Below are 18533 nucleotides of genomic sequence, written 5' to 3'. Positions count from 1 at the left end.
ATGCTGTCTCTGGACCTGTGTGGGAGAACAGTCCATATTCATCACAAACCACTCAGATAGAGTAACAAACCTGTCTATTCTATGCTTATTAGGGAAAGTGTATACAGTATTTCATTTGCTGTTAATGTCATCATTTCTTTGAAGTTTTTAACCATTGCTCACCTTTTAGCTTTTTTGCTATTTACAATTTAATTTACAAATAAAAGAAAAAATATTCCATATCTCTTATTTGAAATTAAATCTGTCTATCTTTCTGTCTATCTTTTCGGCTCTTTTCGTTCATCTTCGTAACTGTTCGGAAACTTTATCCAGTAGAGGGGCTGGACTCACGTTTTCCAGAGCGCCTGTAACTAATCCAGTTCATTCCACCGATCTGTTCACCTGAACGCCTGACGAATGGTCACAAACGCGCAGGTGAGCTTTATTGGACAATATTATTTGTAGACAACAGTAACCTGATAGTGTTTAATGTGACAACAACAGTTTCGGTTAACTTTACACGCATGGGAAAGTCGTAGGTAACTTTTACGCACGAGCACAGCGACGAAACTTGGGTAACGTCGCAACCAAACTGGATATGCAGTGTTACTTTTGTACGCTAGAAGTGATTTGAACATTTCATTATGGCAATTTATTGATGTGTTTAACAAACGTGTAATCAAAGATATCGCTTGACTTCCCTTGTTTGTTTTTCAGACTTTGTTTTTATTTTAAAACACTCCAAAATACTTCTGAGGAATGTGGCGGATCTGAGCAAACAACCATACGTGCACTTTGTGTTATTGCGAAGCGAGTAACAATATCTCAAAACATTTGAAAAAGAAACCATGGCAACGGGCGGATTTAAATCCAACAGCTCGACGGACTTTCTGGAGGAATGGAAAGCGAAGCGCGAGAAGATGAGGGCGAAGATGCTCGGGGACATCGCCGCCGCCACCGGCGTCTGCACGTCAGTCGCGAGCTCCGCCAAAAACACCGAGTTAAACAATAACGGCAGCTCGGCAAACTGTGTCTCCTCCTCGTCCTCCTATCCCGTAGCCCGGACCTCCTCTCTGAGGCGGCTGGAGGACGAGCCGAAGACACCCGAGTCGCCCGGGGGAAACTTGAAGAAGACGCCGGAGAAAGTGAGCGCCGTCCCGTACACGGAGAGTTCGAGCCCCGCCGGTGTGGATGACAGTGATAAAGAGAGTCCCACTCACAGCAAGAGCAAAGAGAAGAAGAGCTCAGGACCCAGTGCCAGAAAGGGCAAAGGACAGATAGAGAAGAGGAAGTTAAGAGAGAAGAGGAGGTCAACAGGTGTAGTCAGCATACCGTCCAATGAGGTGAGATTGGGTTCATAAGTTTACCATTTCACCCAAGTACTGGCAGTACCATGGGGCTGTGTGAATGTTGTGAATGTTATATGCCAGGCAAGCCACTCCTACCGTGATATTACCATAGTAAATGTACCAAAAACATAGTTAAACCATTGCATATGGCTATATACCATGATACTTTATGATTACCACAATTATACTATTCTATGTATTAACCTGGTACTTCTAAGAATACCATTATGGTTGTGTCCAAAACGCCATAGTATTACAATGGTACCATGTCCTCAACCATGGTAATATGGAATTATTGCAGTAACATTTGCTTTTGTAGACTGTGTCTTGACCAAGTTGTGCAGGCTTAACCAAAGCAGAAAAACACTATAATATTACTATGGTACCATGTTAAAAACCACTTTTTTGTAAATGGTCCAGTTCTACGAAGCTGTTATTATTGCAAACATGTTTACTTATGTAGACAGTATCCTACCTAGGTTATTTTACAAAGGTAAAAAAAAAAAAAAAACACATTGGTACCGCATCCAAAAAACATGGTAATTCCATGGTTCTTTTTTGTTTAAAGGGGGGATCTGTACATTAAAATGTTTTACTAAGTTAGCAATAGCATAACTACAAGCCCATTTTGTAATGTAGACAGTTTACTAACTTAACCAAAGCCAAGAAAAACACCATAGTATAACCATGGTAACATGTTCTTACCATGGTAATTATTATTTTTTTGTTAGTTATCAATGGTCTAATTCTACAAAGTTTGAGTTTTTATTGACCTATAGGTCACATTATTGCTAAGTTGGCACAAACATTTGCTAACGTAGACAGTATCCAAGCCAAGTTATGTTAAAAAAATAGAAAAATGGTATTAACATGGTACCATGTCCGAAATCATGGTAGGTACTTTTGTTTAAGTGGTTTATAGGTAAATTTTTACTAAATTGGCATAATTGCAATCACAGTTGATCATGTAAACAGTGTTCTAGCCAAATTATGGAGCTACAGTATTTCCATGTCCAAAAACATGCGGATACCACCATGGTAGTATTTGTGTAAGTGATCTATAGGTCCATTTATTTGTGGTTGGCATTATTGCAACCATATTCGTTTATGTAGGCACAGCTAGAGCCAAGTTACATAGACTAAATAGAGCAGAAAGAAACATAGTATGGTATAATTTCCCAAAAAACAAAACAATAACATGGGAATACCATTGTGCTTTTTGTAAATGATCTATAGGTCCATTTCTACAAAATTGGCATCATTGCAACCACATTTGCTTATATGGACAGTGTCCAAACTGAGTTACGTAGCTTTAATAGAAAAACACCATAATGTCACCATGATACCAAAAAATGTGAATACTATGGGGTACTAAAGTACTAAATACTAATGATCTATGGTCTAATTCTACCAAGTTAGAATTTTTGTTGATGTATATTTTTTACTATACTGGTGCAATGACATTTGCTTATTTAGACCAATAGTATCCTTGCCAAGTTATGTTAAAAAGGTAGAACAAATGGTATTACCATGGTACCACATCTATAAAGCATGGTAATATGGAATTATTGCGATAAAATTTGCTTATGTAAACCATGTCCTGACCAAGTTGTGCAGGCTTAACTCCGTGCCCAAAAACATGCTACTTTTTGTGTTGGTAATCTATAGGTCCATTTCTTTGAGGTTTGCAAAACTGTTACCATATTTGCTTATGTAGATGGAGTCCTGACCAAGTTATGCTGCTTTAGTAAAAAAAAACATGGTTATTGGCTAGTACTTTTTATGCAAGTGATTTATAGGCCAATTTATTCTAAGATGGCATTATTGCAACCACACTTGCTAGCTTAGGCACAACTATTGCCATGTTACGTAAAATAAAGTAGAAAAAAACATGGTATTACTGTTGGACCATTTCAAAGACCATGGTAATTACTAATGAATTCTTTTTGTAAATGATTTAAAGGTTCATTTCTATTAAGTTTTTGCTTATGCAGACACCATTCTAGCCAAGTTATGTAACTTAAAGGAATAGTTCACCCAAAAATGAAAATTAGCTGATAATTTACCAACAGAATTGGCCTCTTGCACGCACTGTTATCTGGCTGTCATCAATAAATCCATCTTCATATGCCACTTCATCAGTTAACTTGTATGCCTTCCTTATGTATGCCTTCCTGATGTATGTTCTCCTTCAAGCAACACTTACAAATCAAGGGTAAGAAGGCAATGAGAGCTCCGATGACATATGGATTTATCAGACTAGACATAATTGCTCCAGTTCATGGTTTGTAACGACTGTGTTGTGAAGTAACATTGAAGGTCAAGTAATTGCAGAAGATGAATTAGAACAAGTTATCAGTGTTTGACTGAAACCATAACCCTTTATCAGCTGATCAGACCTGTATTTGTGAGAAAGTCAGTGAGCATGCTGTACACTGTGTTCCACTAGGCCTCAATGATACGTGCATCGTTTGTCCCATAACATACCAAATGACTCACATGTTTCTTTCACCTTTCAACCCATCGCATTCCCCTGAGCAAAAGGGAGGCTTGTTAGCACAGTATGAGTATGCCTTAGGCATAGGGGTGTAACGGTTCACTCATCTCACAATTCGGTTCGGTTCACGATAATGAGCTCACGGTTTGAATCAAGAAAAGTTTAGATTGAAAGTTTTATTATTACTTTAAAAACATATGCAAAACATTTCAAATGTATCACTGTTATTAAAATGCTATATTATCCATTAGAGATGCACTGTGATTACAAATCAGCCAAATGGATTGCGTACCTTAGTACTTTTTACACCCCTGGAGACAAGTGAGCAAGTATACCCACACTCATGCTGTACAGTCTCGCTGGCCTGTAACACGAGGAATAAAAAGTTGGCGTGATTAAATATTTTATGTTGCCCCTTTATTTTTATTTTGTCTGGTGTTCAAGTGAACCCAGGAGCATGACATACAATTTGAGTACTCTTGATCAAGACTGATGTGTGCAAAGCCTGTTGCACACTGGATGTTTTCTTTGTAATTTGCTTTTGCTCACCAGATTGTACAAAAAGAACCATGTGTGGGTAAAAGCCAAAACTGAGAGTGCAACATTAACCTATGTTAGACTGTATGATATACATCTTAGCTAAGACTTAGGACATGATTGACCGGCCATTGAAAGTCTGTTCTGACATCCTCATTTACATGTGAAAATGTAATACCACACAAACCCAGGCAAGCCTGTGCGCAAGTGTTGCTAATGTTTTGCAAGGATAATAATAATAAAACAAATAAGATACGGATGCAAGTTCAATGTGTCTGGAGACAGTTGCGGCAAAAGAGGTTGTGCACTGTGCACAGTTTTGATTATTGCAACAAGATATTTCTGTTGCATATCATACAGACAAACCAATTTCTCAAAACTCACTTCAACTCCATTTAAATTCATTTACGTATTTTCTTCTGGGGCTTAATGTTAAAAATGTCATGTGGTGTTACTGTATGGAGACTGTAAAATATCTGACTCATTACAAGCTGAAATACTGGAAAAAATACATGTTTGCATGAATAGTGCAGAATAATATTGTATTATTATTAAAACAAGCAGTGAAACAATGTTGTTTTAAAATATGATTCATATTTAAAAAACCTTATAAAAGTCTGAAAGGTGTAACCACCAACATGTAGGTGGTACTGTAGCTATTTTGTTGTCATGTGACAAAAACAAAAGCAAAACAGAGATGACTCATTTAGACCTTTAAATACTGTGGGAGAATAATAATAATACAAAAACCATTATTTTATCATATCACTAAATATTAATATTTTGAATTTTTTTGATGGCACATTTTGCTCTGGTCATAAGACTAAACAATATATTGTATTTTTTTAAAAAGCTACTTATTTTTTTTACTTGTTAATATGTTTGAAAACTTCTTTTAAGGGAATGATTTAGTTGCGTATACTCGCATGCATTCTAGATGCAAGAAAACTATGTTAATACATTTTTATTTGGTGGTTACTACCACATCAAGTTGTTTTTGCAGAAAATGCTATAAAGGTTTTTCAAGAATTTGTTACATTAACATAGACACAACAAATTACATTTCTACGGACTTGATATGTCTTGATTTCTTATTTTAGCACAGTGGACAAACTTATTTGTCAATGGCCTTTACATTTAGTATGCAAACGGTCTTCCTTTTTGTTGCCTAAATTTATGACGAAGTGCACTTATGTTATTGTTATGTTAAGGTGTTCCTAGGGTGCTATTTCTCCTGATTGCACCCCCCCCCCCTTCGCCCCAATTTGGAATGCCCAATATGCTCTAAGTCCTCGTGGTGGTGTAGTGCCTCAATCCAGGTGGCGCAGGACGAATCTCAGTTGCCTCCGCATCTGAGACCGCCAATCTGCGCATCTTATCACGTGGCTTGTTGAGCGCTTTATTGCGGAGACATGGCACACATGCTATTCTCCGCCTCATCCATGCACAACTCGCCACGAACCCATACCGAGAGCAAGAACCACATTATAGCGACCACGAGGTGGTTACCCCATGTGACTATCCTCTCTAGCAACCGGGCCAATTGGTTGCTTTGGAAGTATGGCTGGAGTCACTCCGCACACACTGGATTCAAACTTGCGACTCATGGTTGTCAGTGTTTTTACTCGCTATTCGAAGAGCATTGATGATTGATTAAAACTAATCGTGGGTATGGTTTGAACATGTTATTTTTAAAATTATTTTCCTCAATTAATTCTAAAGCAATGCCGCGTGCAGTAGAAATGCAGGCTTCATTCACGTAGTTTGTTCTGGAGAAAGATTTTTATCCATTGTTTATATTAGGTTTTGGAAGGCTGTCGAAGGAGCTGTCACACTGCAGGACTGCAATCCAATATTGACAGAACTTCGTCAGAGGCTAAGATTCATTGCAGTCAATTAATTGTCTGTCTGTAGACATGTTAATTGATCAAAGACTGCTGATTTTGCCCTATAACTAAAGAAATATTTTAGGATTTCTGAAATCTAGGCCAAAATTGTTCAGTGCACACCAGGCTTAAGTGAGCGTGTGTGTTTGTATTTGCTCCAGTTGTATTAAACTGCTGCTTTAAACCGATAAAAGCAGTTAATGGGTGCATATGAAAACATTCAGCCAGGAACATTCAGCCCTGTTGTAAACCTCTTGCACAGATCGAGCAAAGTTGTGCATGTGTGTGCTTTGCATCCTTGGCTTTGTGAAAATGCACTTTAAAAGGATCAATCTTTACAGAACATTATCAAGATAAGAGGCCATGGAACTTACATTCATAAAGTTTCTTGTTGTATTGTGCATGTATTTGTTTCTTTGTACTTCCTTCTGTGGCCTGAGTTGATATATAGGGCTCATTGTTTGACCGTGTGCATTTAGCAGCTCGCATTGAGTTATTGGTCCCTTGCAGAGCCTCCCAGTTCTCTGGCCGAAACCCAAACTTCGTTTCACGCTGTCATTGTGATGGGGGTGATAACCTCCATAAAGCATGCTTGGAACTCACTCCCCATTTTCTCTGAACCATTTGTCAGCAGTTTTTCAGGAGAAATGTGTACCTCTGGCTTCGACTTTGCAAATGAACAATCCATTTCCACCACCTTCGAGATATTCAACTGTCTGAAAATGTGTATTACAATGTAATATTAATCCACACAGTGTTTGTGTAAAATGATTAATCTCAAAGTTCATACGATCAGCCAGAACATTCTCAAGTTTACGGTAACATCTGTTAAAAAGCTAGTTTGCCTATGAAGTTTGTTTTAATTTAATTGTTTGGACCAGCACAGTGCTAATAAACGCAAATGCTATTGTTTGACATCTGGCCGCGTTTCAAACTGCTCACGACCCGTTTAGATATAAAAGTCTCATGTCTGGTCAGCTTGACATATTTCTCTAATTCCATGTCCGGTATAAACCACACCATTCTCAACTCGTGCACGTTTTATGTGGCATGAAAACCCTTTGAGTTTTAGAAGCAGAAATGGAGATGCCGAAATCAAGTTTGAATCTGAATCTAGTTATTTTTTTAGGGGGTGTTCACACCGAAATTTGTTTTTGCATCTGTCTGCTCTGTTTTTCAATTGCTTTATGTAAACATGCCCAGATGGACATCTTTAACCATTGTGCCACATCTTGCTGTTTTATCAGCTGCTTGCCCAGGAGCATCGTGTTTTTACATGCTGTGTCAAGGTAAAAAGAAAATCAAGTTTTAAAAAAATTATCTCAAGACACTTGCATTCTGTACTTTTTTTGTTGCACTGTGCCTGGTTTTAGCGAAAAAACCCATTTGGCCTAAATGGCCCCATATTGTGTCCATTCTTCATTTTACCCATCTGAAAGGAATTTGGAGTCCTGATTAGATGCATAAATATTTATGATTGTATCTTGCTGAAAGAGCTGGTAGCGGCAATGAGCCAGATTGTTTTTCTCTCTGCATGAAGAAGATGAGCAAATCTTAGCTCGAGTTCATGCTGCGATGGAGTGTCAGAGTTTTAGTCATACCCTATGTTTTACATTTCCATTTGGGAATTCGACATTTTCATACCCTCAAATAATTGTTTACATCACCCGAGTGCACGAGAAACAGTCCTCTCTTAACAATCTCTTATCGTCTGGTTCAAGTGACCTGGTTCAAGTCTGTTAACTAAACATGGCCCTCGTACAAGCAAATCAAAATAGTAGGAAATCATATTTCTTAGGCTAGGGCATTTTCCTTTTACAGTTTGTATAGTTTTAATGTTGTGGTTTTAGGTTGACTTACTGTTAGTGATCAGTGACTTAATAGTTAAATGTCAAAAAAATGGTGATTTCTCATGAACCTGGTCATATCCAAATCAATACCAAAAATGTGAAATTATATTTAGCATAAAGAAAATGTAGCCTACATTTAGAATCATTCTGTTATTGTTATTATTATTTTTACATTGACTACTTTCAGGACACTTTAAAGGACATTTTTATCCCCTAATAATCTTTTCTGTAATGGATCTGGGCGTTTTACTTTTATTAATCCCATTGTTTTCCAAAATGATTGGAATATACATTATACTATGAAGTATAAATATTTTATCATTTAAAAAAATCTATATATTTTTTTTCACATACCATTTAATGAGAATCACAAGGACAATAATGACAATTTTTTGTCATTATCATAATCATCATATTTAACCCCAAATCAATACAAAAATTATAAAATTGAATTTTGCATAAAGAAAATTATGCCTACATTGTAGACACTTGTGATCGTTTTGGAATGTGACCAGGGCTGGACTGGTAATCTGGCATACCGGGCATTTTCCGACGCACTTTGGGGCCAAACAGGGGCGGACTGGACATCGGGAGAACCGATGGGCCGCGATAAGCCAAAATGATCGGCGCGTTATGCAGAACGGACCACAAATGGCGCCGCGATATGCCAGTAGCCATGTAAAGTCCCGGGCCGATTTCTCTTTCCACTCCAGCCCTGAATGTGACATTTATTTTGCGCACACTTAAGCACATTTGACCCCCTAATTCTCATTACTGTAATGCATCAGTACATTTTACTTGTACAATTCCCATTATTTAGAGTGATAATTCTAATTACCATAACAGTAATCTTTTTTTGTTTATTACAGTAAAAAGGTAGTACAGTATATATGTTGTACAATATATGTAAAAAAGCAATGTATGTATATTTAATTAAAATGAGTGAAAATTAAAGGCAGTACCAAGACAGTACTAATATGATGTATAAATGACTTACAATTTAAATTATATATATATATATTTATATATTTCACATTGCGGTAACGAGAATCATTGACAATTGTTTTTGAAACTCTCGAAAATAATTTCACAATGTAAGAAAATCTTAATGGCCCTAAAAATATTGTGAATTTCTTAAAAATGTGGCTTTGCAGTTTTATAGCATTTAATGTTGCACCTGGAGCTAGATTTGCCATCTAAACAAGCATGCATTTCACTCGCTCACCACTTTTTCCAAACAAGGTCACATCAACACTAAAAATTCCTCTGAGATTCAGTCATTGGTAAGCAAGGTAAGCAACCAATTAGCTTGGCCCTTCACACACTCCTTTTGTTCGCAAAAAACATTCCAGACTGTATACCAAGCATAGTAGTGTATTTTTAGTAATCCTTTCAACGAGGGGAAATTCCTTCATTTATTTGTCACCATGCATGGCCATTGAGTTACTTACTCTCCATGTAAGGTGTAATGCCATGAAGTGGGGATTACGAGAAGCTAGAAGGGAAAGTTTGAAAACTGAGTTCATGACTTGGTTAAACAGGTAGGACTCTTAAATTACCCATAGATACTACTATGGCTTGCATTTCCTGAAACAAGCTATAATCCTGCAGTTCCCTGTTCTGGGATGGTCCCTTGTTAGTTGTCATTAATGTGCTGCTCAACAGTTGAGGCATGATGCACTACCATCCACTGAACTGTCGGACCAGATCAGCACACATAATCGAAGGGTTGGAATGCAATGAGAGAGAGTCAAGTGCTGACCCTCTGTGGTCGCACTTCTCCTCAGATTACAGTTCACTCCGTCTTATTTAGCCATTCTGTCTTTTAAACATGACGTCGACAGACTCTCTTTAATCCATAATTTATGCCGTTCCTTGTTTATGATTCATTGCAAGCATGGCTGTTTTTTTCTTCTTGAGCCGCAGGCAATTCAGTTTAATGCTGTGATGATATGATAATGGCACTTTTGGTGTTCATATGGATTTGCCTCTTGGGAGGGGAATGATTTTAGAAATACTCACCCTAACTGCATATAATATAATGGGTTAGTTTACCCCAAAATGGAAATTGTCATTTGCTGACACTCTTGTTGCTCCAAAGTGGTATGACTTTCTTCGTTGGTACACAAAAAGAGATGTTAGACACGTTCGTTGTATGAAAAACAAGACGCAATTGAAGGGAATGGTGACTGACACACATATTTTCAAACATCTCCCTTTTATGTTCCACAGAAGAAAAAAAGGTCTTATGAGGGTGAGCAAACAATGAAATACATATTCATTTTTGGGTAAACTGTTTTAGAAGAAACCTTGCAGGAATTGTGAAGTCGTGGGTTGTTCATAATTTAATTCAGTGGTATAGGCATGAACTTTAGAAATAGTCCCGTCCAGTGTTTGAACTTGCCCTTTTTGTTTGCTTGAGAAATATCTCTGTGTTGTGTCAGTGTCGCACTGATGCAGGGCATCTGACTGAGTCGTCACTGATTAACGTGAAACAGCCTCCACATAGACGATTAACTATTATCACCTTATGCTCCTTTACAACCCAGCTCTTATCTACCATATTTGTTTGTGTTGAAGAGCAGCTGCTTTCTTAGGTTTATATAGATGCCTTGGTATCAGTGGTGTCAGTTCCTTATTATGCAGGACACAAAAGAATATTATTTTCATAACACGATTAATTTTTTCAGATTAACCATTTTTATTGATTCACATATATATAAGTATAGAATCAATCTTAACCCCCAATCCCACCCTGACCCCAACAACATCACAGTGGTCTCAAATGATATAGACACACGCACAAAAAATAAATAGATAAAGAAACAAATAAATAAAAAAATACAATAATAATCACATATCCATAAATGACAAATACCCATCCCATTTCTCCACGAGCATATTTTACCTCCCCATTCTTCTGAATGCCCCTTCCTCAAAGGCTGCCACCCTTCCTATCTACGACACTCTTGAAAAGAGGGTGCTCTCCAGCCACTTAAAATGATCTGACTGGCGATCATGACACTTGTTAAAACCCAACTCTTTATTTGTCTACTTTCAAAGTCGATGACCACCCCATCGCCCAAGATACAGAGTCTGGGGCAAAATGATACCCGACACATCGCACACCAGACTCTTAACCTTTAACCAAAACTTCTGTATCTCAAAACACCCCCAAAAGATATGGGTTATGTCTCCGTCCTCTGATTGGCATCGCCAGCAGGTGGGTGTCTTAAAGACCAAGGCTATACAATTTAGAACGATTTATATTTTCAATAAATTGGCATTGAATGCCTAACGTTAAAGCTTAAGAATGGACTCAAAATATCAGATAAGTAGTCTATTTTATTTGTGCGTCATATTTTAAGGGTTCTGAAGGCATACAATAGGTTTTGGAGAGAAACAACTCGAAATGTAAGTCATTTTTAGGGAAAGTCTTTACGTCCATTGTGTGTCAAGCTAATGCTAGTTTAGAGCTAAAAACAATGTAAATATGAGTAATCGCATTGTCATTCACAGTGGCTCGTACCACTAACAAACTAAAGTTGTTTAGCGCTAAAAACAATACCTGAATATAAGAATTTGCGCTATTGTTCACAGTGGCTCACACCACTTACAAACTTATATTGTTACTAAAAAATGCATAAAAACATTGAGAGTTCTCGTGAGAACAAGCAAGCCACTGTGAATAAGCTTCTGTCATAGCGTTAAAGCACAAGACATGTTCCAAGAGAGAAAGTATGAATATGACAATGTGACAAAAATCAGTGATGTTGCGTTTTGTCACACTACACCACTACTTGTCGAAAAAGTGGCTTGTGACTGGAAAAGCTACACTATTTTTAAAACAGCTGTGCTGTCAAAAATGTATTCAAAAATGTTGTTTCTCAAAAATTTTGTTGAGTTAGTGGCGCTGTTAATTTTAGTTTGTTTCCTTTACACTGTATAACACTTTCAGCTTGCCAACCTGTATTCAACAGGCAGCACAATCAGATTAGCCAGCGGTGTGACAGTTTGTGTGTATGTGTAGCCTTAGGCTTGATTGTGTCATGTTTCTAAATCTTATGGAAATTGTTATGGAAAATATTATTTAATAGTCTCCCACAAAGCCACCACAAAAACAAGTGCAAAATATTTTAACAGAGATGCCAGAGCAAAAAACAAGTGTTTTTATGATACTAACAAGCATCGTTTGAAAGAACTGATTATTTACATGCTCTCATGTTGGATTTGATTGTGTGTGAGCAGAAACAATGATTATAAAATGGAGTGGATTTGGCCAATAGCTGCTTGTGTATATTCCTTTGAGCAAGGCGCTCAGTATGAGTCAGTGTTAAAACCAGGCCACTCTGCATGATTAAGCATTAGCCCGTCTGCTTGCATTCACCATTACAAGCGCTCTTTCTTTCTGTCTTCTTTCTGTATTCCTTTTCTTACTGTCAGCCACTGATTTCTTTCCCCAGCATGTCTCTTCATCCTTTACTGTTTCTGTTTTCTTGCTTACTAAAGCATGCTGATACATTGATAGATCTCAAATCAGTTTCTCCTGAGGTAATATACTACTTTTATGTTTACTAGGGAGCTAAAGGCACAACCTCAAAAAGCAATATCAGATTGTGGCATTACTACAGTAGTTCTTATCAAGAGAGAGCTGGCTATCTATTATACATGATTATTAGTGGTGCTTGTGTAACAGTAGCTAGCTGGAATGTGATAGCTGTGCAGTGTGTAAACCTCACTCTTCCGACCTTAAGAGACGCACTAGCGACCGAGGCTAGAGGCCATGGCTTTTATAACCTCCTTGCTAGCTCGTCCAGCTCCCATGCTGAGGAAAACTGGTTCAAATCCAGCTCAGGGAAGGTTGATTAGGACTGGCGACACTTGTAACATATACAAAACCACCAAAGAATCCAGTTGGACCCCGGACATATCTAAGGAACAGAATATCGTAGGTACTTTGAATTGGAAAAGTAACCACACATAAAACCCAAACAACCACCTAGCAATGACCTAGCAACTGTCCAGAACACCATGACGTTGTGGTGGCCACCCATACTATGCTCTGAAAATCTGGTTGGTTTCATAGTCTTGTAAGTACACCATTGTGGTTATGAGTTCTCTAGTATGCCTCCTCATGCCACATAACCTTGGTTACACCTTAGACTTTGATCTCAAGTAAATGTTTGCATTGTTACCAGGATTTGACACTGAAAGCACCTGAAGAGAAGATCTAGGGCTTTCAAATGATATAAATATATGTATGATTATTTAAGGCTAATCATCCTTTATCAATAAGATTTTTTTTACAAAAATCTTCTCCAGCCACCATACTTCATCAGACAACTGCATTTTCAACCATTTTAATTACAAGCGAGAGGGAAACTTAAGAGTGTATGAAATATACATAGTTATGTGGGCAATGTAGAATAGCAGACAGATTAGAAATATAATCTATTGTTTAAAAGTTACGACCATTCAAGTGATTAGGGTGAAAATGGAATAAAACAAACATTTAGAATGTGAAGATACATTTCACATGACCACTCCTCAAATACTCCTTTTGAGCACCTGTAATAATAAATCGAGATTGGAGCTGAGTGCCAAGACTGAAAACTGTTCCTATAGCAAACCAAGCAAAGTCTTCCCATTACATTCCGGTGTGCAACAAGCTACATTAGTTTTATTTTCAGTCCTACTTTTCCGATAGCATAGCCAACATCTCTTGTTGCTCATCATCTGGCTGTGCTGAGTGATGATGGTGTATGCAAAGGGAAACTTGCATGAATATCGATACATCCCAGTTGACGAGCCAGGTTTTCTTTGAAATGTATCTGCGTTGTTCACCCTCATCCCCTGGTGCCACATGAATATGTTGCCATTCCTTAAACAATATGAAACTATTGACGACGGCAATGTCTATGAAGTGGAAAAATTACGTCGTAAGATTTTATCATTTGGTCTGAATTACAATATCTCCTCAATCCTACAGTCTTCCGTTCCCATCTTTTGATGTCTTTAAATTCTGCAGGAAACAGTTTACAATTCACCCTGCATGTTCCACAGGCATTAGTTCCCATTTCTAACAAATTGACCATAAGAGCTGGGGATGTGTAAAAGTTGTTGAACCAAACATTGTGGCCCTGGTCTTTGAATGGCTGCAGTAATGATTCAACTACTTTGGTGGCAAGTCAGTGACATGCCCATCACGACTACCTGTGTAAACATTAAAGTCGAGAGTATACCCCGAGTCTGATTTTGCAATTACCCATAATTTAAAACCCCACCGAGTATGCTTGCCCTTCATGTATTGTTTAAATCCCGACCGAGCTTTAGACTTGACCATACGTTCATCTATTGCAAGATTTTGGTTGGGCTGAAAGAGCTTCTGGCATTTTTGTTTGAGGTGGTCCATAAGATAATGCAACTTCCTAATGTGATCCTGATTATCCTCTGTGGTAGGGTCTACAACACATAGAGCAGCTAAAAGAGCCTTGTAGCGGTCACACAACATAAATCCCCTCACCCACGAGCTCTGAAGTGACTTGGTTCCCCAATGATGATGGGAATCAGGGTGAATTGAGAGCCCCATGTAAATGAGCAACCCAAGAAATTTGTCAGATTCATTGGGGGTCACCTCCATCCAAGCTCCTTGGTATGACGGACCGTATAGGATGAGCTCCCACCCGTGATGGTTTGTAAAGCTGCATATCTCAGTAACTACAGCCTGAGCATGAAAAAGTCAATTTCTCACAACATCATATTGGAAGTTGACCGCACAGCCTGACGCACGCTACCCAAGTCAAGACCGAATGGATGGCTAAGCTTAAATGGGAGAGGTTTTGGTGCCTGTGAATCGATGTCCGAGTACAAGAGATAAGAAACAGAGTCAGGGAAGCGTTTACGCTTTCTAGCTGACTTGGGACCTGTGCGAGAATGGCTAGCCATACCCAAAATAATAAGAGTAACAGTTTTAGTGTTACTGTGAGTATCAGTCATATGAGGAATAGAAACAAATGATACATACACATTCATACATACCCAATTGATGGTCTTGGCTGGAGATCAGGTTACATCTCATCCTCCATCTCCTCGTGGTCCGGGTCTTCCTGCAGTAGTTCCTGGTCCAGCAGATCTTCCAACTGTGTGCTCATGCCCTCATGAGCCACATCCTCCTCTGCTATGAACCTAAGCTCATCAGCAGTCAACTGCCTCCTCCTCTTGAGGGTGCTGAGCAGGGAACCATAGTCTTTATCCATCTCTACAACAGAAAAAAGTACAGAATTGGTAGCCAGCAGTGTGTTCTTCACAAATCCGTGCACTGAATACTCTAACCAGAATGTCCAACTGCAGACAGCCCTCTCACACTTTCCTTGTGAACAGGAAGCTACACACAAAATCATGTCTGTGTGATGGATGGTAAGGCTATCTGCAAAATTATAGAAAGATATCTACCATTTTTTATTACATGGGAAAATCAACAAGCTAGATAACTTATCTAACTAGCAGGCCAGTTGCCAGGCAGGTCTGAACAATGTCTGCTCTCTGCCTCACATTACTTCAGGCAGACTTTTCACAAGTGACAGAATTGGCCAAAACGTTATTGATATTTAGCTAAAATGTAACATAATATTGCTAGCTAATGTTTATTTAGAAAGTTTCACAGAAATTTGCTTAAAAATAGAGGCTAGCTGTCTGTCCAATGAATGCAGATGGTCATGTCATTTTTTCAAGAAAAACTAGCGTTACTCGTACAAATAAATGCTTCATAATTTTTGACTTTCAATTGACAATATTGACAACACATGTTAAATAACTTGTCTTACCTCGAAAGATCTCCTCAATTTAAAATTTGAAGCAGTAAATCCAACATTGGATGTAATCTCCCGGGGCATCATCTCTGGCTCCGCCCAGGCAAATGGAGGATGACGATACATTTATTATGCATGCCCAGTAACCACTTAACCAATTACATGTGGTTTTAGCTTATATTGTCATGAGTATCTGGCAGTCTTTAGAAAACAAATGGGTGTTGGACGGCAAAGATATTGAGACAGGAACCATGGGAATAATTGGTCCCAAATTTGAATGCTCTGGCTGGTAAGGGTTAAATGGACTTTCCATTATTAATTTCTTAATTGTGTTTTTGCTCTACATGTGCACAGCCAAGCTAATTGTTATAATTTCTCTGGGCAAAGGCCATAAATAATGTGAATAATTTCTAGAGTCCACATCTTCTCTCAGATCTCATTATTTGAGGAAGTTGAGACCAATACCCAGGGATATCCACCGATCCATATGAAGAGTGTCTGTGGATACATCAAAAGACAAATTTAAGACCGGAGAGAAGAGATGGCTTTGGAATATAACTGGCAAGTGAACAACATCAAATGAAAATGTGGAGCCAAAGAGCCCATGGATACAAGCTTGAACTCTTGTAAATCCAGGTTTCTGAATGTAGAACTATAAAAGAGATGCGTTGTCGGAACAAAAGATACTTTGCCACTGGGTTATTCTTTGAAGGATGAACCTGGGCAAACTCTGTAGTATTCCAGGAGTGAGTTTTGCATGCCAATGTAAGTGGTTTTCTCAGTTGGGTCACCCTTACCTCATCACTTGAACTTCCTTTCTGCAGTTACATTTTTTTCCTGGCTTGAAGGCCTGCTATTGGTTGCTCTATGTGGAATCTGGGCCCAAAGAACTCAGCAGAAATCTCTACAGATTTCTGCATAGTTCGATTGCAGTCATTCACAAATTTCTACTTATTAACCATCCTTTGCGTTTCCGATTATTAAAGCTGAAGTGTGTCGTTTATGCACCACTATCATCACAAAACGGAATTGGAAAAATAATCACTTTATTCATGCAGATTCCAGAAAAGTTCCCCCATCTTGTACTCCATTGTTTGAGTCAATATTGCTGTTTCAGGCTAGATGGGCTACTCAAACAAAGAGTTTTAATGGTGCCTCAGAGCCACAGTGTTACACTTTCTAGGTGAAATCAATCTACAAATATTTTAATATTTGGTGAATGCAAGCAGACAGGCTAATGCCTAATCATGCAGAGTGGCCTGGTTTTAAATAAACAAATATACTTCTATTTGAATCTGCATATTAAGCCAGGATATTATAAATAATTGTCAATGAAAGTATAAAATTCTCTGCTCTTGCGCTGAAATGCAAATTAATTCTGATTCAATTTGGGTCTTGCTATTGGTCTACCAATCAGAAGTATTGTTACCTGTCTCTGTGGTGGCAATTGCTTGAAAATGTCTTTCACCTTGGTGCAAGGCCTTGTTTCATGCGCTTGTACAGGCCATATCTGTTAACCTCTAGACTCCAGTTGATGTGAGAGATTAGGGGGTTAGCTTCCTTCCCAACACCTGCTAATTCTGAAACTTCCAGAGCTTGTGAGTCAAAAATGATAAAATGTTTTCTTCCAACCATTGATTTTTCTTTGAAACGTCAACGCCACCTGGATGGTGGATGGTTTCAGGGTGAAGTGGCAGCTGTTAATCATGGCTATGAATGCCAGTCATATTAAATTTATACTGCATAATTAATCATGTTGTCTTCAAAACAGCATATAAACCAAACAAAGCAAACAACTGTGCCATCAGGTGCAGGAATGTTGATAATGTTCACACGCCCAGGGTTGAACGCTGTTTATAGTCATAAGTAACTGACAGTTAAGTCCTTGCCTGCAGTATTGTGTTTGCAGTGTGAAATTGACATACCATCAAATGCATCAAGACTCATTATTCTAAGACATTTTTAGTAGACTTTTATGGGCTATCCTTTACCTGACTGGGTGGCTTCTACAAAGCACAACAAAGCACAAAGGCCTAATCCTGCTCTGACAGTAACACTGGCTCACCAATCTCACACGAAATCCAGCATGTGAGGGTTTTCTCAGTTGATTGTGAATTGAAGGGTTGCCTGCTATATATTGATGCATCTTGAATAATACTTTAACAGTTTGCAAAACTTTGCAAAAAGAGTGTAGTTGGAAAGTAATGAATATTTTTTTTCTGCAGGGTGTAGGTTTGATCTGTTTTAAACTTGTATTTTGATGTTTGACTTGGACTGTAAAATGTACTTTTTGTTTTTCATTTTGGCATAATGAACTAGCTAAGATTGGCATCTCAAGGCCAGACATGCACCCATGATTGGTGTGCTGATCTGTGGTGATTGACAAGGTTGATATACCAGCTAGGGTGTTGTTGAATAACAGAGCGAGAGCAGTAAAAAATCTATCAAAGGTATTTGATGTTAAGATAAGTAATTTTAGAAATTCCCCACAAATATCCACATATTTATTTTCCTTTTTGTTCTTGATCCCTTGAGACCCTTTGATCTTACCATCAAAAGTGAAACTCATTGCCCTCTTTGAGTTTCAGCTTGGTCAATATGCATACAGTTGTTTAGAGTTTACAGCT

At 38.2% G+C, this 18533-nt stretch overlaps 1 protein-coding gene across 1 annotated transcript in view; it reads left to right on the top strand.

Moving 5' to 3' along the window:
• The first annotated feature begins 264 nt into the window (after window positions 1–264).
• pawr (PRKC, apoptosis, WT1, regulator) overlaps window positions 265–18533 on the top strand; it is a 78257-nt gene continuing 59988 nt past the window's right edge. The window contains exons 1-2 of the mRNA XM_052120458.1: window positions 265–414; window positions 697–1322. Coding sequence (XP_051976418.1) covers window positions 828–1322 — 495 coding nt within the window. The 5' untranslated portion in view covers window positions 265–414; window positions 697–827. The remainder of the gene's footprint in view (window positions 415–696; window positions 1323–18533) is intronic.

The sequence above is a fragment of the Xyrauchen texanus genome, chromosome 47 (genome assembly GCF_025860055.1).
Source record: "Xyrauchen texanus isolate HMW12.3.18 chromosome 47, RBS_HiC_50CHRs, whole genome shotgun sequence".
NCBI lineage: Eukaryota > Metazoa > Chordata > Actinopteri > Cypriniformes > Catostomidae > Xyrauchen > Xyrauchen texanus.
This window is presented reverse-complemented; position numbering and strand designations above follow the sequence as displayed.